This window comes from Homarus americanus, unplaced genomic scaffold (genome assembly GCF_018991925.1).
Source record: "Homarus americanus isolate GMGI-L3 unplaced genomic scaffold, GMGI_Hamer_2.0 scaffold24260, whole genome shotgun sequence".
Lineage (NCBI taxonomy): Eukaryota > Metazoa > Arthropoda > Malacostraca > Decapoda > Nephropidae > Homarus > Homarus americanus.
Genome location: NW_024721079.1, coordinates 5,672,575 through 5,691,516, shown reverse-complemented (window position 1 = coordinate 5,691,516; position 18,942 = coordinate 5,672,575). Strand labels below are relative to the sequence as shown.

The following is an 18,942-nucleotide window of genomic DNA, read 5'->3' as shown; positions in this document are numbered from 1 at the left end:
CTTTAATAGTATCGGTTCGTCACAGTTACGTAACCGACCATCGTATTTAAAGACCGAAACGTCATAGCAATGCGTCATGCGTCACGCTTACGAGACAGTGCGTCACGCGACACGGCTTCTCTCCTAATATCATGTGTAGGCGGCTATCAAGGTCCTGGAGGTAATTACAGGTTTTTGTACACTCTGGTACGCTTTAGTACACGTTATGATTACAATGTACACTGGTAAATAATGTAGCTAAAGGTATTGTACGTATATCTTAGCTTATACTACCTTAGTACTGGATATAATTACAATGTACACCTTTAGTACTCAGTATAATTACAGGTATTGTACACCTTCACACACCTATGTATATTCTTGTTGATTTATAATGTCCGTCTTAGTATTAGTTTCATTACACATATTATACATCTTGCGTCTATAGTATTATACCCACTACCTATAACTAAGTATTATAGGAGGTATAACTATAATTGTACTATACGTCTATACTCTATACCATTACAAGTAAAATATACCCATTAACAGGCTCCTCTGTTGTTTCACGGATTGTGTGATGTGTTAACGGGGATGTTCCGTTATCTTCTCACTACTGTTGGATACCGTTAACTGTAATCTCCGTTAACAGAGATTTTTGTCATTTTAATTTCACGATAACCAAGAAAAGTGATGCTGCTACTGCTACTACTTTTTGTAATAATAATAATAACAGCGACAATAATAACAATAATAATGACAATAACAATAACGCTCCCAGCACCAGAATGTTTACATACCCAGTACAACAAACGCAAATTATTATCGTCCAGCATCATCACTTAAACGCTGAAAAATTTACATTCCATAATAATCTATCACGTTTAAACTCACAAATATAATCGAGGGTGTGGCAAGGTAGAGAGAATAACGAAGATAAGGTACGAAGAAGGTAATAGTTAATAATTGTGGCTCTGTGTCTACGTCTGTGTTTATAAGATGTATCAAGGCCAAGAAGTTATCATTATGGCGGCTGCTGGCTCTTACACACAGTCTAATCGCTTTTAATTTCTTTATATTTCACCCGAGACTAATTTATAATATAGCTTAAACGTCTTATATAATCTTCAATACATTTCGGTAAACAAATAAATAAGCGATTAATTGTAAAAACACCGGAATTTATATTTTTTATTATTAGTTTTATAAATTAGGTCTCTTAGTTATATAAAAGGGGTATTTTTATAATTTTTTGTTAAGTAATTGGTGTATTATTAAAGTAATGAAGGTACTAATAATAGTTACAGTACAGTTTAGAATGTTTTAAGTAATGTGTTTAATTATAATATGAAGGAAAATAGATAAATTTTAGCAATGCAAATATGTACACTAAAGGCCGGGCGAGGCAACCCAACGACAATTTACAACCGAACAAATTTAACCATAAAATCTAACAGACACCCGAACACTGTCCTCTGTACCCCTACGGACATAAAATATTTAGATGAAATTAAAGTACTGTATTTTATTGTATTTTAACTGCATTTTTCCAACAATTATATTATAGCGCCCCATTTGGTACTATACTCTCACTTGACTCAGCCATGTCAATAGTGTTGTTATTGTCCACTCTGTATTTTTCTTGCTAAATAAACAGTGACGTTATAGCGTGTTAGTTCAGATGGTTACTGTAAATTACGTAGGACCCAGAAGCTATACAATTATTCTCTATGTACGTCAACAGAAAACAACAAAAACAAGTAAACGTGACTAAACTATAAATATATATATATATATATATATATATATATACAATCAACACCTCAACCCGCCAGGATTCGAACCCATGGCCCACGAGCCCATGACTGTGACCGGGGAACGCTAACCGCTGGACCACCAGGATACTAAAAGTAGTACTAGACTTATATTTCACACAAAGCCTGTTCAACGAGCGTATGGCGCCGTGAACCTCTACCCGTGATACGGGTAGTCCCCATTAGAGGTTCACGGCGCCATAAGTTCGTTGAACAGGCTTTGTGTGAAATATAACAGAGTCTAGGACTGATTTTAGTATCCTGGTGGTCCATCGAGAACCAGGAATCGAACCCTCGACCTAATGCATGGGACCAAGGAACGTTACCGACTATACCACAAGAGCTCTTGTGGTATGGTCTGTAACGTTCCCTGGTCCCATGCATGGTCGAGGTTCGATTCCTAACTGGTAGTCGTTGATTATATGTTCAAAGTCTGCGTGTTATATGGACTAAAAATGAAATATATATATATAAATATATATATATATATATATATATATATATATATATATATATATATATATATATATATATAAATATATATATATATATATAAATATACATATATATATATATATATATAAATATATATATATATAAATATATATATATATATATATATATATATATATATATATATATATATATATATATATATATTATGCCGCCTGCTAATAATATAACTACGCATTAGTTCTACCAAAATCAGATAATTTATCTCGCTTGCCGGGAATTTCTGGCATCGGTTTCCGGTGCTGCCAGAAATTCCATCTTGACCAAAAAATACACCAGTGACTGGTATGGCAGGCTCAGTAATGACTGGCGTGGCTCGGTCTGGTAATGACTTCGCGCTCGGTCTGGTAATGACTGGAGTGGCTCTCGGTCTAGTAAACACCGCGTGGCTCGGTCTAGTAATGGGCCGGCGGCTCGGTCTAGTAATGACTGGCGTGGCTCGCCTAGTAATGACTGGCGGCTCGGTCTAGTAATGACTGGCGTGGCTCGGTCTAGTAATGACTGGAGTGGCTCGACCAGTAATGACCGGCGGCTCGGTCTATAAATGACTGGCGTGGCTCTCGGTCTAGTAAATGACTGGCGGCTCGGTCTAGTAATGACCGGCGTGGCTCGGTCTAGTAATGACCGGCGTGGCCTCGGTCTAGTAATGACTGGCGGCTCGGTCTAGTAATGACTGGCGTGGCTCGGTCTAGTAATGACTGGAGGGTTTCGGTTCAGTAATGACCGGCGTGGCTCGGTCTAGTAATGACTGGCGTGGCTCGGTCTATAAATGACCGGCGTGGCTCGGTCTAGTAACGACTGGCGGCTCGGTTCAGTGTAATGACCGGCGTGGCTCGGTCTAAGTAGTAATGACTGGCGTGGCTCGGTCTAGTAATGACCGGCGCGGCTCGGTCTAGTAATGACAGGCGTGGCTCGGTCTGGCAATGACCGGCGTGGCTCGGTCTGGTAAATGACTGGCGGCTCGGTCTGGTAATGACTGGCGTGGCTCGGTCTTGGAAAATGACTGGCGTGGCTCGGTCTGGTAATGACTGGCGTGGCTCTCGGTCTGGTAAATGACTGGCGTGGCTCTCGTCTGCAATGACCGGCGTGGCTCAAATTGGTAATGACTGGCGTGGCTCGGTCTGGTAATGACCGGCGTGGCTCGGTTATCTGGTAATGACTGGCGGCTCGGTCTGGTAATGACTGGCGTGGCTCGGTCTGGTAATGACTGGCGTGGCTCGGTCTGGTAATGACTGGCGGCTCGGTCTGGTAATGACTGGCGGCTCGGTCTGGTAATGACCGGCGTGGCTCGGTTCGGTAATGACTGGCGGCTCGGTCTGGTAATGACTGGCGTGGCTCGGTCTGGTAATGACTGGCGTGGCTCGGTTCAGTAATGGACTGGCGTGGCTCGGTCTGGTAATGACCGGCGTGGCCTGGTCTGGTAATGACTGGCGGCTCGGTCTGGTAATGACTGGCGTGGCTCGGTCTGGTAATGACCGGCGGCTCGGTCTGGTAATGACCGGCGTGGCTCGGTCTGGTAATGACTGGCGGCTCGGTCTGGTAATGACTGGCGTGCTCGGTCTGGTAATGACCGGCGTGGCTCGGTCTGGTAATGACTGGCGTGGCTCGGTTCGGTAAATGACTGGCGTGGCTCGGTCTGGTAAATGCACCGGCGTGGCTCGTCTGGTACGACTGGCGTGGCTTCGGTCTGGTAATGACTGGCGTGGCTCGGTCTGGTAATGACCGGCGGCTCGGTCTGGTAATGACTGGCGGCTCGGTCTGGTAATGACTGGCGTGGCTCGGTCTGGTAATGACTGGCGTGGGCTCGGTCTGGTAATGACTGGCGTGGCTCGGTCTGCAATGACCGGCGTGGCTCGGTCTAGTAATGACCGGCGGGCTCGGTCTGGCAATGACCGGCGTGGCTCGTCTGGTAACGACTGGCGTGGCTCGGTCTGGTAATGACTGGCGTGGCTCGGTCTAAAATGACTGGCGTGGCTCGGTCTAGTAATGACTGGCGTGGCTCGGTCTAGTAATGACTGGCGGCTCGGTCTAGTAATGACCGGCGGGCTCGGTCTGGTAAATGACCGGCGTGGCTCGGTCTGCAATGACTGGCGTGGCTCGGTCTGCACGACTGGCGGCTCGGTCTGGTAAATGACTGGCGTGGCTCGGTTCAATGACTGGCGGCTCGGTTCCGGTAATGACTGGCGTGGCTCGGTCTGGTAATGACTGCGGCTCGGTCTGGTAATGACTGGCGTGGCTCGGTCTGGTAATGACTGGCGTGGCTCGGGTTCAGTAATGACTGGCGTGGCTCGCCCAGTAATGACTGGCGGCTCGGTCTAGTAATGACTGGCGTGGCTCGGTCTAGTAAATGACTGGCGTGGCTCGGTTCAGGTAATGACTGGCGTGGCTCGGTCTAGTAATGACTGGCGTGGCTCGGTCTAGTAACGACTGGCGTGGCTCGGCTTAGCAATGACTGGCGGCCTCGGTCTAGTAATGACTGGCGTGGCTCGGTCTGGCAATGACTGGCGTGGCTCGGCCCATTAATGACTGGCGGCTCGGTTCAGTAATGACTGGCGTGGCTCGGTCTAGTAATGACTGGAGTGGCTCGGTCTAGTAAATGACTGGCGGCTCGGTCTAGTAATGACTGGCGTGGCTCGGCCCAGTAATGACTGGCGGCTCGGTCTAGTAAATGACTGGCGTGGCTCGGTCTAGTAATGACTGGCGGCTCGGTCTGCAATGACTGGCGTGGCTCGGTCTGGTAAATGACTGGCGTGGCTCGGTCTGGTAATGACTGAGTGGCTCGGTCTAGTAATGACTGGCGTGGCTCGGTCTAGTAATGACTGGCGTGCTTTGGTCTAGTAATGACTGGCGTGGCTCGGTCTAGTAAATGACTGGCGGCTCGGTCTAGTAATGACTGGCGTGCTCGGTCTAGTAAATGACTGGCGCGTTCGGTCTAGTAATGACCGGCGGCTCGGTCTAGTAATAACTGGCGTGGCCTCGGCTCCAGTAAATGACCGGCGTGGCTCGGTCTAGTAAATGACTGGCGTGGCTCGGTCTGGTAATGACCGGCGTGGCTCGGTCTGGTAATGACTGGCGTGGCTCGGTCTGGTAATGACTGGCGTGGCTCGGCGTCTGGTACGACTGGCGTGGCTCGGTCTGCAATGACCGGCGTGGCTCGGCTCAGTAATGACTGGCGTGGCTTGGCTCCAGTAATGACTGGAGTGGCTCGGCTGGTAACGACTGGCGTGGCTCGGTCTAGTAATGACTGGCGTGGCTCGGTCTAGTAATGACTGGCGTGGCTCGGCCCAGTAATGACCTGGAGTGGCTCGGTCTGGTAATGACTGGCGTGGCTCGGTCTGGTAATGACTGGCGTGGCTCGGTCTGGTAATGACTGGCGTGGCTCGGCCCGGTAATGACTGGCGTGGCTCGGTCTGGTAATGACTGGCGGGCTCGGTCTGGTACGACTGGCGTACCGGTCTGGGCAATGACTGGCGTGGCTCGGTCTGGTAATGACTGGCGTGGCTTGGTCTAGTAATGACTGGCGTGGCTCGGTTCAGTAATGACTGGCGCGGCTCGGTCTAGTAATGACTGGCGCCTTGTCTAGTAACGACTGGCGTGGCTCGGTCTAGTAATGACCGGCGTGCCCTGGTCTGCAATGACTGGCGTGGCTCGGTTCAGTAATGACTGGCGTGGCTTGGTCTAGTAATGACTGGCGTGGCTCGGTCTAGTAATGACTGGCGTGGCTCGGTTCAGTAATGACTGGCGTGGCTCGGTTCAGTAATGACTGGCGGCTCGGTTCAGCAATGACTGGCGTGGCCTGGTCTAGTAATGACTGGCGGCTTTGGCTCCTTGCAATGACTGGCGGCTCGGTTCAGTAATGACCGAGTGGTTTTCGGTCTAGTAATGACTGGCGTGGCTCGGTCTAGTAATGACTGGCGTGGCTCGGTCTAGTAATGACTGGCGTGGCTCGGTCTAGTAATGACTGGCGTGGCTTGGTCTAGTAATGACTGGCGTGGCTTGGTCTAGTAATGACTGGCGTGGCTCGGTCTGGTAATGTCAGACGACTCCAGGCAGGAACAAAGGTGCCGGCCGCTTCCATTCCTGACCTTCAGCATTCAGTCGACCTCACACTCGTCGCTCACACTGAACTCGACCTACAGGAGATCCTGAACACCTACGCAGATGCGTATGCACACTTCGGTCTTGAGGTGAAGGTACGTAAGACTCAGATTCTCTTTCAGCCTGTCCCTGGTTCAGCCACACCATCACCCATCCAGCTTAACGGTACTACCCTATCTAATGTTACTCACTTCCAGTACCTTGGTTCCCACCTGGCCACCACTGCAGACATCGATGAAGAGATTCAACATCGGATCAGATGTGCATCTCAAACTTTTCGCATACTCCGTACCTGTGTCTTCAGCTGTAGGGAGCTGAAACTATCTATAAGGTTGTACGTGTATCGAACAGTGAGACATGGGTCACATACAGGAGGCACCTCAAGGCACTTGAAAACTTTTCACCAACGTAGTCTACGTTCCATCCTCCGAGTTCGCTGGGAAGACAAGAGAACAAATGCCAGTATTCTCGCTGACACCAACTGTAGGAGCATCGAGGCTACCATTATCCATGAACAGCTACTCTGGACTGGCCGTGTTCCCCGCATGGACGACAGTAGAATGCCAAAGCAGCTACTTTACAGACACCTAACGAATAGTAAACGTAACGCTGGCGGGCAACGAAAAGGTACAAGGATAGTCTTAAGACTAACCTGAAAAAGTGCCAAATCGACCCCCTCACCTGGGAGACGAACACTCCACACTGTAACACTTGAAGGAGCAACACACGAAGGAGTTAATATTTTCGAGTTAGCCCGACTGCATACCGAGGCAGATCAGCGCTAGCACCAGAAACACGCTTGCTGACGCCCCTCCCGCACGAAGGTGACATCCTTAGAAACTCATATTGTATCAAAGCTGGATGATTGTCATACTCGATTCCGAGTGACAGCAAAGTAGTAGCTCGATCAAGCAATGATTAGCTGGTTGTCCTAACGTCTTCTGTTCCTTCTCTCGCTCAAAAATCCAACACTAAACAATAAATGAATCACCATGAAACATACAATGAGAGAAAGCACAACAGGATATCCCTCTCAGGTAGCTGGTGAATGTGTCATGGCGGTGTGGTGGCGAATCCTTTCAGTTAATCCACGCCGTAAAGATCCTGCTCAAGGAATTAACTAATACCGAATTATTACCCCCAACAGAATAATAATAACAATAACAACGGCCACAAAAAATATTAATACCTGTCTAAGATCGACAGTGAGAAACCTTGAGCCATATTACGTTTTTAATCTTACGACTTGGCTCTATAATCTGAGGAATTTATTAGCTACAGTCTCCGGTATAATTTGTGAGGTTCTGAAATAATCTTACAATGTAATAGTCTTCTTCTTAATGCCATTGTTGACTGGAGTTAGGTTAACCTTGCAAATGTCGGCTTGTAGGTTGCACACACACACACACACACACACCTTCATATACAAGTAATTCTGACGGTACAAAGACTCCAAAATCAGCACTTATACTTTTCTCCCAAGAGGTGATGGAAACACAGCAGGCATTTTATTTTATTTTTTTCCCCTCCCGCGTTACATGAAAGGTCACGAACTACAGGCAACCAGCGACCCACTCAAGCGCTCCCACCTGAAATATTTACTAGTCGACCCACGCCACCGGCAACCACATGGGCCTCGTCTGTCACGTAACACACACACACACACACACACACACACAGGCTGGGGTATAAGGCTGAGGTATGATGGGTATAAGGCATAATGGGTATAAGGCTGAGGTATGATGGGTATAAGGCTGAGGTATGATGGGTATAAGGTTGAGGTATGATACGTACAGTCACCAACAGTCTCTGGCCATGTCCGTCAGTCACCAACAGTCTCTGGCCATGTCCATCAGTCACTAACAGTCTCTGGCCATGTCCATCAGTCACCAACAGTCTCTGGCCATGTCCATCAGTCACCAACAGTCTCTGGCCATGTCCATCAGTCACCAACAGTCTCTGGCCATGTCCATCAGTCAACCCATGTCCATCAGTAACAGTCTCTGGCCAGTCCATCAGTCACCAACAGTCTCTGGCCATGTCCATCAGTCACCAACAGTCTCTGGTCTCTGGCCATGTCCATCAGTCACCAACAGTCTCTGGCCATGTCCATCAGTCACCAACAGTCTCTGGCCACCATCAGTCCAGCTCCTGGCCATGTCCATCAGTCACCAACAGTCTCTGGCCATGTCCATCAGTCACCAACAGTCTCTGGCCATGTCCATCAGTCAGGCCATGTCCATCAGTCACCAACAGTCTGTCCATCAGTCACAACAGTCTCTGGCCATGTCCATCAGTCACCAACAGTCTCTGGCCATGTCCATCGTCCAGTCTCTGGCCATCCAGTCACCAACAGTCCTGGCCATGTCCATCAGTCCACCATCAGTCACCAACAGTCCTGGCCATGTCCATCAGTCACACAGTCCTGGCCATGTCCATCAGTCACCAACAGTCTCTGGCCATGTCCATCAGTCACCAGTCTCTGCCATGTCCATCAGTCTGGCCATGTCCATCAGTCACCAACACATGTCCATCAGTCACTAACAGTCACCAACAGTCTCTGGCCATGTCCATCAGTCACCAACAGTCTCTGGCCATGTCCATCATGTCCACATCAGTCAACAGTCTCTGGCCATGTCCATCAGTCACCACTGGCCATGTCCATCAGTCACCAACAGTCTCTGGCCATGTCCATCAGTCACCAACAGTCATCACACCACACAGTCTCATGTCCATCAGTCACCAACAGTCATGTCCATCGTCAACAGTCTCTGGCCATGTCCATCAGTCACCAACAGTCTCTGGCCATGTCCATCAGTCAACAGTCTCTGGCCATGTCCATCAGTCACCAACAGTCCTGGCCATGTCCATCAGTCACCAGCCCGCCATGTCCATCGTCACAGTCACTCACCAACAGTCTCTGGCCATGTCCATCAGTCATGGCCATGTCCAGTCACAGTCTCTGGCCATGTCCATCAGTCAACAGTCTCTGGCCATGTCCATCAGTCACAGTCTCTGGCCATGTCCATCAGTCACTAACAGTCTCTGGCCATGTCCAGTCATCACAGTCTCTGGCCATGTCCATCAGTCACCAACAGTCTCTGGCCATGTCCATCGTCACAGTCTGGCCATGTCCATCAGTCACCAACAGTCTCTGGCCATGTCCATCAGTCACCAACAGTCTGGTCCATCAGTCAACAGGGTCTCTGGCCATGTCCATCAGTCACCAACAGTCTCTGGCCATGTCCATCAGTCACCAATCAGTCTCTGGCCATGTCCATCAGTCACCAACAGTCTCTGGCCATGTCCATCAGTCACAGTCCCTGGCCATGTCCATCAGTCACCAACAGTCACCACACAGTCTCTGGCCATGTCCATCAGTCACCAACAGTCTCTGGCCATGTCCATCAGTCACCAGTCTCTGTGTCCATCAGTCACTAACAGTCTCTGGCCATGTCCATCAGTCACCAACAGTCTCTGGCCATGTCCATCAGTCACACATCTCCTGGCCATGTCCATCAGTCACCAGTCTCTGGCCATGTCCATCAGTCACCAGTCCTGGCCATGTCCATCAGTCACCCATGCCATGTCCATCAGTCACTAACAGTCTCTGGCCATGTCCATCAGTCACCAACAGTCCTGGCCATGTCCATCAGTCACCAACAGTCTCTGGTCATGTCCATCAGTCACCAACAGTCTCTGGCCATGTCCATCAGTCACCAACAGTCTGGCCATGTCCATCAGTCACAACAGTCTCTGGCCATGTCCATCAGTCACTAACAGTCTCCCATGGCCAGTCAGTAACATCATGTCACAACAGTCTCTCATGTCCAGTCCAGTCTCTCAACCCAGTCCATCAGTCACCAACAGTCTCTGGCCATGTCCATCAGTCACCAACATGTCCATCAGTCTCAGCCATGTCCATCAGTCACTAACAGTCTCTGGCCATGTCCATCAGTCACCAACAGTGGCCATGTCAATCAGTCACAACAGTCTCTGGCCATGTCCATCAGTTGGCCATGTCCATCAGTCACTAACAGTCTCTGGCCATGTCCATCAGTCACCAACAGTCTCTGGCCATGTCCATCAGTCACCAACAGTCTCTGGCCATGTCCATCAGTCACCAACGACCTGGCCATGTCCATCAGTCACCAACGACCTGGCCATTGCCCCGGAAGGTTGGACCAAAATGGCGGCTGTATGAAAGAATTAACTTTGTAATTTTATGTGAAGCTAAAACTCTGTTATAAAGTTTTAAATTCCATAAAAAGTCCAGTTAGATTAAATTGTGTATGTGTGTGTGTGCGTGTGTGTATGTGTGTGTGTGCGTGTGTGTATGTGTGTGTGTATGTGTGTGTATGTGTGTGTGTGTGTGTGTATGTGTGTGTGTGTGTATGTGTGTGTGTGCGTGTGTGTGTGTGCGTGTGTGTATGCGTGTGTGTGTGTATGCGTGTGTGTATATGTTTGTGTGTATGTTTGTGTGTATTGGTTTGTGTGCATGTGTTTATATGTGTATTTGTTTGTGTGTATTTGTTTGTGTGTATGTGTATGTATGTATGTGCTTGTTTACATGTGTATTTGTTTGTGTGTATGTGCATGTGTGTTTGTTTATTTGTGTATTTGTTTGTGTGTATGTATGTATGTATGTGCTTGCTTGTGTATCTGTTTGTGTATGTACATATAACATACACCCACGTCTTTACAATCAATCAATAACACCAATGAAAAAAAGGCAAATAAAGAAGAAGAACAAAGAGGTAATAAGATGATAATAAAGATATGGGGAAGGAAATATTGAGAAAGATGATGAATGAAGGAGTGTGATATTACCACCAATAACTAGAGAAGATTTAACTGATAAGAAAGAAAGAAGATGAAAAGGAAAGAAGAAAGAAGGAAAAGAAAGAAAGAAAAAGAAGAAAAATGAAAGTAGAAAGAAAAAGAAGAAAAAAGAAAGTAGAAAGAAGAAGAAAGAAGTAGAAAGAAGAAAAGGAGAAAAAAGAAAGTAGAAGGAAGAAAGAAGAAAGAAAGAAAGAAAGAAAGAACTGGAGGTTGGGCGTGATTCTGTCGGTGGTAGACATCTTGTTACCTGCAGCTGAATTTGTACCTGAACTACCTACCTGTATTTTCACCTGAACCTGTATTCCAGCTTCGATATTAACGATACAAAGTACAGTGAGATGTAAACAATATTCACTGTAATACCAGATATAAACACCCACTGTAATACCAGATATAAACACCCACTGTAATACCAGATATAAACACCCACTGTAATACCAGATATAAACACCCACTGTAATACCAGATATAAACACCCACTGTAATACCAGATATAAACACCCACTGTAATACCAGATTTAAACACCCACTGTAATACCAATTTAAACACCCACTGTAATACCAGATTTAAACACCCACTGTAATACCAGATTTAAACCCACTGTAATACCAGATATAAACACCCACTGTAATACCAGATATAAACACCCACTGTAATACCAGATATAAACACCCACTAATACCAGATTTAAACACCCACTGTAATACCAGATTTAAAACACCCACTGTAATACCAGATTTAAACACCCACGTAATACCAGATTTAAACACCCACTGTAATACCAGATTTAAACACCCACTGTAATACCAGATTTAAACACCCACTGTAATACCAGATATAAACACCCACTGTAATACCAGATTTAAACACCCACTGTAATACCAGATATAAACACCCACTGTAATACCAGATTTAAACACCCACTGTAATACCAGATATAAACATCCACTGTAATACCAGATATAACACCCACTGTAATACCAGATTTAAACACCCACTGTAATACCAGATTTAAACACCCACTGTAATACCAGATATAAACACCCACTGTAATACCAGATATAAACACCCACTGTAATACCAGATTTAAACACCCACTGTAATACCAGATTTAAACACCCACTGTAATACCAGATTTAAACACCCACTGTAATACCAGATATAAACACCACTGTAATACCAGATATAAACACCCACTGTAATACCAGATATAAACACCCACTGTAATACCAGATTTAAACACCCACTGTAATACCAGATTTAAACACCCACTGTAATACCAGATTTAAACACCCACTGTAATACCAGATATAAACACCCACTGTAATACCAGATATAAACACCCACTGTAATACCAGATATAAACACCACTGTAATACCAGATTTAAACACCCACTGTAATACCAGATTTAAACACCCACTGTAATACCAGATTTAAACACCCACTGTAATACCAGATATAAACACCCACTGTAATACCAGATAAACACCCACTGTAATACCAGATTTAAACACCACTGTAATACCAGATTTAAACACACTGTAATACCAGAGATTTAAACACCACTGTAATACCAGATTTAAACACCCACTGTAATACCAGATTTAAACACCCACTGTAATACCAGATATAAACACCCACTGTAATACCAGATTTAAACACCCACTGTAATATACCAGATATAAACACCCATTGTAATACCAGATTTAAACACCCACTGTAATACCAGATATAAACACCCACTGTAATACCAGATTTAAACACCACTGCCAGATTTAAATGACACCCACTGTAATACCAGATTTAAACACCACTGTAATACCAGATATAAACACCACTGTAATACCAGATTAAACACCCACTGTAATACCAGATTTAAACACCCACTGTAAACCAGATTTAAACACCCACAATACCAGATATAAACATCACTGTAATACCAGATTTAAACACCCACTGTAATACCAGATTTAAACACCCACTGTAATACCAGATATAAAAATCCACTGTAATACCAGATATAAACACCCACTGTAATACCAGATATAAACACCCACTGTAATACCAGATATAAACACCCACTGTAATACCAGATATAAACACCACTGTAATACCAGATTTAAACACCCACTGTAATACCAGATTTAAACACCCACTGTAATACCAGATATAAACATCCACTGTATACCAGATATAACACCACTGTAATAAGATTTAAACACCCACTGTATCAGATATAAACACCCACTGTAATCCAGATATAAACACCCACTGTAATACCAGATTAAACACCCACTGTAATACCAGATTTAAACACCCACTGTACCAGATATAAACACCCACTGTAATACCAGATTTAAACACCCACTGTAATACAGATATAAACATCCACTGTAATACCAGATATAAACACCCACTGTAATACCAGATTTAAACACCCACTGTAATACCAGATATAACACCCACTGTAATACCAGATATAAAACCCACTGTAATACCAGATTTAAACAACCACTGTAATACCAGATATAAACACCCACTGTAATACCAGATTTAAACACCACTGTAATACCAGATTAAGATTAAACACCCACTGACCAGATTTAAACACCCACTGTAATACCAGATTTAAACACCCACTGTAATACCAGATTTAAACACCCACTGTAATACCAGATTTAAACACCACTGTAATACCAAGATTTAAACACCCACTGTAATACCAGATTTAAACACCCACGTAATACCAGATTTAAACACCCACTGTAATACCAGATTTAAACACCCACTGTAATACCAGATATAAACACCACTAATACCAGATTTAAACACCCACTGTAATACCAGATTTAAACACCCACTGTAATACCAGATATAAACACCCACTGTAATACCAGATATAAACACCCACTGTAATACCAGATATAAACATCCACTGTAATACCGAGATTTACCACTAAAAATTCTCCGTGAGAACTAAATTTTCCTAAATATTTCTTAAGTATTACCAACACAATCTCATTTCCTAAAAAAAAAAAAAAAAATAATAAAAAAATAAATAAATGATAATAATAATAATAAATAAATAAATACTAAATAAAAAATAAATAAATTAAAATTATTTGTGTAATTCTTGCTCGGTTTGTTTGTTATTTCTTCTAAACAATTTTCATCAAGGCGAGAGTTTGTCATTTGGGAGTTATTTAACGTCATTTGTCTGTTCTTCAACAGGTAGAGTAAATTATCACCTGAGGGAGAGAGAGAGGTTGCTTGTTGTCAGGTTGAAATGTTGCAGTGAGGGGTGAGCTTGAAGATATGTGGGTTGCCTACTACTACTATCAGTCCCACAGTATTCCCACCTCACCACCACCACCACCACCAAGATACAATACTAGGTGTAAGAGGAATTCTGTGTGTGTGGTGGCGGCATGTGTGTGGTGGCGGCATGTGTGGTGGTGTGTGTGGTGGCATGTGGTGGGTAGTGTGGTGGGTAGTGTGGTGGTGTGTGTGTGTGGTGGCGTGTCGTGGCATGTGGCGGCATGTGTGGTGGCGGCGTGTGTGGCGGCGTGTGTGGTGGCGTGTTGCCCTTGCTCTGGCCTCCTCCGGGCATCGATTCGTGATTATCAGCAACATGAGGGCGGGTGGCCTGTGGTTCCGGGGCGCTGGGCATGGGCGTGGCAGCTGGGAGAAGGAAGGCAGGTCACTGGGTCAATTAGGGCATGTGAGAGGTCAGGTGCAGGTAACTAGGCCAAGGGCGGGCAATTGAATTAATAAAAATAAATTTTAACGATTTTTTTTTACTTCAATTATAATTTTCATCAGTTAGTTCAACAAAATTTATATATATATATATATATATATATTCTAATATGTCTCTATCACAGGTAACCTTCCCTACCCAGGTAACCTCCCCTACCCAGGTAAGACTTCACCCAGGTAACCTCCCTACCCAGGTAACCTCCCTACCCAGGTAACCTCCCCTACCCAGGTAAGTCTTCCCACCCAGGTAACCTCCCTACAGGTAACCTTCCCACCCAGGTAACCTCCCCTACCCAGGTAACCTCACCCTACCCAGGAAGACTCTCTACCCAGGAACCTCCCCACCCAGGTAACCTCCAGGTAACCTCCCCTACCCAGGTAACTCCCTATACCCCCGGACCAGACAGCCTCACCCCTGCTACAACCGTGATCTGCTACTGCCTCACCCCTCCCCATGGTTGCCTCCTCACTCACTCCCTCCTGGTGTTGATGACCTCGACTCTCTACGGGTTCTCTTCCCCACCTTCCCAGGTTCTCCTCCTCACCTTCCCTAGGTTCCTCCCCCACCTCCCAGGCTCTCCCCACCTCCCCAGGTCTCCCCCACCTCCCAGGTTCTCTCCCCACCTCCCAGGTTCTCCCTCTCACCTCCCTAGGTTCTCCCCCCACCTCCCCAGGTTCTCTCCTCACCTCCCTAGGTTCTCCTCTCACCTCCCCAGGTTCTCCCTCACTTTCCTAGGTTCTCCCTCTCACCTCCCTAGGTTCTCCTCACCTTCCTAGGTTCTCTCTCCTCACCCACCACCACTCCACCACAACCCACCACAACAACCTACCACCCCACCACCACAGTCCATTTTTTTTTTAGGTTAAGGTGGGGAAAGGATGGAAGGCATGCTGGGGCTCAAGGCACAGCCAGACATGAGGGATAGAGAAGTCACAACATATAGTCGTGGGGGGAAAGGTTGGAAAAGAAGTTTAATGAGTTAAACAGAGGGGGACGACACCCCTTGTTTTACATATTACAGAGTTTGTTGGCTAACTAAGCTAACCTAGGATTTAGAATGAGGTTGCACAATGGTTATTTTAGTAGACAATGACTAGATTGATTTTACAATTACAAGTTTATTAACATCTTATACTGTATTACGTTATGGACTCACTTGATTGTGACTTGTTAAATGTGAATTTATATCATCTAAGTTTTAATCTAAGGTGGATCACTGTGGCGGACATAGATGGATCGCGGGTTGGGTTGTTGTAGTGCGGGCAGACTCCGGGGCCACCAGGCGTGGGGTCTCCCTCCGTTGATGTCTTCCCCGCGTAGGTGGTCTGGGCTGTGAGGGTCGTCCAGGAGCTTGTCCCAAACCTTCTTCCCTAGGCGATGGAACCTGAAGTTGAGGGCCTCTGTTTTATTTCTTAGGTGGATGGTTTCCACTGTCTCCTGGTAGGGTGGCGCTTGGCCACTGGCTGACCTCAAACACTTGTTTTGGAAGCTCTGTAGTTGTTGTAGTCTAGTCTTCCCGAGTGTGACGAGTGGTATAGATGGGTACTCCAACACAGGCCTCACCAGCGCCTTGTACAGGTGAACTTGTATCTTCTCAGGCATCAATTTAAAACGTTTTAATTTGGCTGCGGCGACTTTGGCTTTATTTAGTCTGTCCTTCACGTGGGGAATGATGCCCGTCCGAGAGATGATGAGGCCGAGCAACCTGCCTTGTTTAGAGTACTCAATCTCTTCGTCGTCGATCATCAATGGGGCCGGCTTGAATTTGGCTATGGGTATGACCTCAAATTTCGTTTTGTTTGTTTTTATTTTCCATTTATTTTCATACTCCGAGATCTCCTCTATTGCCCGAGCAGTGAGTCGCGCCATCCTTGCTGTGGACCTTCCTGGGCAGGTGACGATCTGTGTTACATCGTCGGCATACATGACGTACTCGCTGCCGACGATTGGGGGTGGCAGGTCAGCCGTGTAGAGTGTGTAAAGGGTTGGTGAGAGACAAGAGCCCTGAGGCACGCCGCTCGATAGTGAGAATTCTTCTCCAAAATGTTCTTGCATCTTGATTTTGGCTCTGCGGTCCATAATGAAGTTGCACAGCAGGCGCGTCAGATTTTCGGGTAGCCCCAGTTGTATGATCTTATACTGCAGCCCTGCGTGCCAAACTTTGTCAAACGCCTTGCTGACGTCCCTCAGTACTATATTGCACTGCAGGCGGCCAGTCATGGCATTGGCGATCTGCTCGTAGGCCTGAGCTATGGCGGTGGATGTGCCTCGGTACTGGCGGAAGCCGAACTGGCGGGGATTATGCACGTCTTCGTCCTCCAGATACATCCGCAATCGCTTGTTGACTATTTTTTCGAAGATTTTGGCAGGTACCTCTAGCAGCGATATTGGTCGAAAGTTTTCGACTTTGTTTGAAGGCTTCCCTGCTTTTGGTATGAGGCGAATAACGGCGATTTTGAACATCTTAGGGAAGTATCCAGAGGCGAGGCAGGCATTGCATATATGAGCAAGCCTCTCTATCATGTTGTCGGGGAGTTGAGCCAGGATCTTCTAGTTAATGTGACTTTGACCAGGTGATTTGTTTTTAAACCCTTTTATGACGGCTGACACATCTGCAGGAACTACGCGCTCCGTCAGGTAGCTTCCGTCCACCAGTCTAGTGAAGTCAGTCCGTGGGAGCGGCTGGAGCAGGTGCTGACGGTCCTGCAACTGACCTAAAATGTCCTCCTCACCACAGCCCACCAACCACCCTTCAGGTAGCTACATCATTAGTGGTGCAGGTGTCAGTTAGCTCGTTCAGCCCCTGTCAGAAAGCATCACACCCGAAGCTGATTATCTCACTTGACAAACATGTTTTTTTTTTCATTCAAACGTTAAAGTAGTTCCACACTTTTCTTTTCTTTTCCGTTTTATTTTTTTTATTTATTTTTTTACATTTCCTCAATTGTCATATTTGTGGTTGAGCTTTATTTTTACTTTTGCTATTATTATTGTTTTTGTTTGAGTAAAATTTAAACATACTATCAATGTTTTTTTGGTAATTTCGTTCATTATCTTATTGTTTTGGATTTTTTTTATTTATCTACGTCAGTATAATTTAGAGAGAGAGAGAGAGAGAGAGAGAGAGAGAGACGAGGATAAACAGACAGACAGAGAACATGTCAAATAGATTCACACCATCTACCTCAGACTATCATAATTACACCAACTCACATCGACAGGTTGAGTTCCGGGAAGGTAAATGACGTCACTTAGAGTTAAAAGACTTGAGTAAACTTGGACCAACTTACTGACAACTTTAATTTTACCTGAGGAATAAATTGACGATTTTTTTTAACCAGAGAATAATAATTAATAAGAAAAGAAACTAAAGAATAAACCTTAAGAATATTTTAGTCTCAGTTCAGTGTTAATGGCATAAAGAAAAAAATTCTTGATAACATAAATTTTTAATATATACTATACACAATTCATTTAGACACATACATGAAAATATGTACATACACATACAAACATATATGAAAATGCGCACACACACACACACATGCATGAAAATATGTACATACATACATTGCATACCCATTCGTCATACACACAAACGAACATTCATGAACATGCGTAAACATACATACCCATACGCACACACACATGAACATACATATACATATACATACACACACACACACACACACATACATACATACAAACACATACATAAATATACACTCCTAAACACACACACACACACACACACTACTACTACTACTACTACTACTACTACTACTACTACTTTGCTGTCATTCGGATTCGAGAATGACGATCATCCAGCCATGATACAATGATATGAGTTATTAAGGATGTCACCTATATTGGTGAGTTCTCAGGTGACTAAAGATATGGGACCGGAAGGGTCGACCACAGAAATTGCACGTGT

At 45.4% G+C, this 18,942-nt stretch overlaps 2 protein-coding genes across 2 annotated transcripts; one reads left to right on the top strand and one right to left on the bottom strand.

The window, feature by feature from the left end:
- Positions 1 to 3,451: 3,451 nt before the first annotated feature.
- LOC121861350 (uncharacterized protein DKFZp434B061-like) lies at positions 3,452 to 8,281 on the bottom strand. Its single transcript, XM_042358998.1, has 2 exons — positions 8,269 to 8,281; positions 3,452 to 4,548 (listed from the first exon to the last, which is right to left on the bottom strand). Exons 1-2 carry the CDS (start codon positions 8,279 to 8,281, stop codon positions 3,452 to 3,454), a joined length of 1,110 nt encoding a protein of 369 aa, XP_042214932.1.
- On the top strand, positions 8,280 to 8,948 carry LOC121861349. Its single transcript, XM_042358997.1, has one exon. The coding sequence runs from the start codon at positions 8,280 to 8,282 to the stop codon at positions 8,946 to 8,948; it is 669 nt and encodes a 222-aa protein (XP_042214931.1).
- The last annotated feature ends 9,994 nt before the right edge of the window (positions 8,949 to 18,942 follow it).